The sequence below is a fragment of the Melitaea cinxia genome, chromosome Z (assembly GCF_905220565.1).
Source record: "Melitaea cinxia chromosome Z, ilMelCinx1.1, whole genome shotgun sequence".
NCBI classification, from domain to species: Eukaryota; Metazoa; Arthropoda; class Insecta; order Lepidoptera; family Nymphalidae; genus Melitaea; species Melitaea cinxia.
Window position 1 is genome coordinate 16,953,594 of NC_059424.1, and position 2,677 is coordinate 16,956,270.

Below are 2,677 nucleotides of genomic sequence, written 5' to 3' on the forward strand. Positions count from 1 at the left end.
AGCTTGATTGTTAAAAAATATTAATTCAATCAACGCGAAGACAATTTTAAATATATTATATTTATGGATAGTTGAACATATAGTTAAAAATCAACAATAGCCCTATAGCATGTACCGTAAATGTACCGTAATAGTTATAACGCGGACAATTCAACCCAATAATTTTAATATGCAATAAAGTTACGGCATTCAATCTGTAGCCTCATTCAATGAATGTTTTGGAATGGTAGCAAAATATTAGTTTCATGTAGTACCCATAAAAGCTAAATTCAAATAAATCAAGATGTATTGTAAATTGAACTCTATATGATAGGAGCAAGAGTTGAAATAAAATGAAAGGAGCTATCGAGAACACTTGCCCACTTAGCTGATACAGTCTATTGTGGTCTTTTTGTTGACATCGCGGGTTTATTTAAGTGAAATTAGATAAATGGTCATCTCACAATATTTTGCTGCTCATACCAGTGCCGCTGTGGAACGGTGCAGTGCTCGATATCTCGTGGTGGATTACGATAACAAATATTTCCGATTTATATAAATATAATATAGAGCAGTTGACAAAATGTGAATATTGTTCCCCTTCATCATAGTTCATAACAGGCGTTAAATTAAAAGTTAACTGAAGTGAATTGAAGATGGATTTAATTCAGTATTCTTTGATACTATTCGTCTTTTTCGTCGACAGCGATGCGGGAGGTCACGGAAAAAAACATCAGTATGTATCACTAGATTACAATAATTATTTTAAAACTTTTATGTATGTGGCCTGTGTAAAGCTATGCGCATGTATTAACAATTTAGTTGTAATCTTGACCAGATTATTATAATTTTATGCCGCTTAAGCGATAAATTTAATGCCATATACGTGTTAAAGAAATGTAACTAGGATTTGAATATATTTCGACTCTACTGCACTTTGTTTTTAAATTATGGGTATATTTATTTATTACATACTTATATTTTCTTTTCAGTGATCACGTAAAGTTGCACATTCCAGAATTTATTCACCATGACCGCCACACAAAAGTAATAACTATTCATCATCATCATCACAAGCCTAAAAAGGAACATCACCACCATCATCATCATCATCATCACCAACCAAAGCCACACAAGCCTCACGGTCATCATTACCATCATCAGAAAACGTCTACACACTCGGTTTCTAAGGGTCACTCTAGCCACCACGGACATGGTGGACATAGTGGACATCATGGCCATCATAAACATCATGGTCATAACAGTCACGGCCATCATGGTCACCACGGCCATGAGCATAAGCATCACGATTCACCCTCTATTAGCTACGATCCGCCATCAATAAGCTATGATCAACCAATTACAAATTACGAACCACCTAAATTTAACTACAATACTGGCCCTTCATATTCAAGTGATTATGGTTCCTTCGTACCTTCAGTGCCAAATATCCCAAGTTCACCGCACCTACATGGTGTAGTACATACAGTTAAACAGGTTAAAATATTTGACTCTTTACCTGGTGCGGTACCTGGAACGCAATCGGGATTCGAAAAAACACCTTCTCATGGCTACGAAGTAAAAGAAGAAGAAGACGAAGGCGATGATGATGTATACACGGCGGTTAACTCTTTATCACAAACGTATCCATCAACTTATGGATATGTAAGAAACGCTGCACCTACTTCAGGAAACGATCAATTCTCGACATTCCAGCAAAGTACCGCTCAAGTTCCCAGTCACGATCCTTTTGCAGAAATAGAACAGCCGACTTCATATGGTAATATTGGAGGTGTTACTGGATCAGCTGCAGCATTTGCCACATCAATCCCAACTCACGGTGCTGCTTTGCCAAGTGTTCAACCATCTCAATTTGTTGGCAATGATATAAGTGGAGCTACGGGTTTTGATGACCCCGATAATATAATAATAGGAGATGTCAGTAGCACTGCTTATCTGTCTCCTGAAGGTGAAGGTTTCAACGACGATTCACCTACTTCGTTTAGTAGGGAAGCTGGTATACAGCAAACCATCAAAACAGGAGGCGTCGAAAGTTTTGTCTACTAAGCTGTAGTAGGCCTAAAACATAAGTAATTAAGTTTGAAAACAATACCAAATAGCTTTTATTTAATAGGTATTAATTTTAGTAATAGTCTCACACTTTGCTTCAATTATTAATTTATGAGTGCGAAACGTTTACAACAATCCTTCATCTGTTTTAAAACTTGCTTGATAACCTGCTTATCAAGGACTTATCCTTAATCATAAGTGCATTTGCATATACATGATATTAAGAAAAAAATTAACTTATACCATCAATTAATCGGTAATTTGTTTTTAAAAATTGCACTTGTTTAAAACACACGCAATAAAATATGATTTTTTAATAATAATAATAAGTTTATAAACCTAGTTTTTGTTGTTAGTTTTAGTTTTGTAATTTTTGTTAGTGTTTTTTGTTATCTTTTTACATTGTTTTGTTAAAATAAACAAATATATAAAATTGGTGATCTTTATTTTTCTATTAAGTCTATTATTTGCTTACGTTGTGAATACATATGAGTTTAATATGTACGATTGAATTTAGTTGTATAAAAATAATAAGTATACCTTTTTAAAACAAATGATTGCTTTATCACTCATAAAATTGATTATTTTATTTTGTCACAAAATACTTTTTAATTATCTTTAATTTTAC

The 2,677-nt window shown here is 33.7% G+C and overlaps 1 protein-coding gene across 1 annotated transcript; it reads left to right on the forward strand.

Annotated features, from left to right (window-relative positions):
* The first annotated feature begins 635 nt into the window (after positions 1–635).
* LOC123668874 (nuclear fragile X mental retardation-interacting protein 2-like) lies at positions 636–2,046 on the forward strand. The gene is made up of 2 exons (XM_045602566.1): positions 636–715; positions 972–2,046. Exons 1-2 carry the CDS (start codon positions 636–638, stop codon positions 2,044–2,046), a joined length of 1,155 nt encoding a protein of 384 aa, XP_045458522.1.
* Positions 2,047–2,677: the final 631 nt, after the last annotated feature.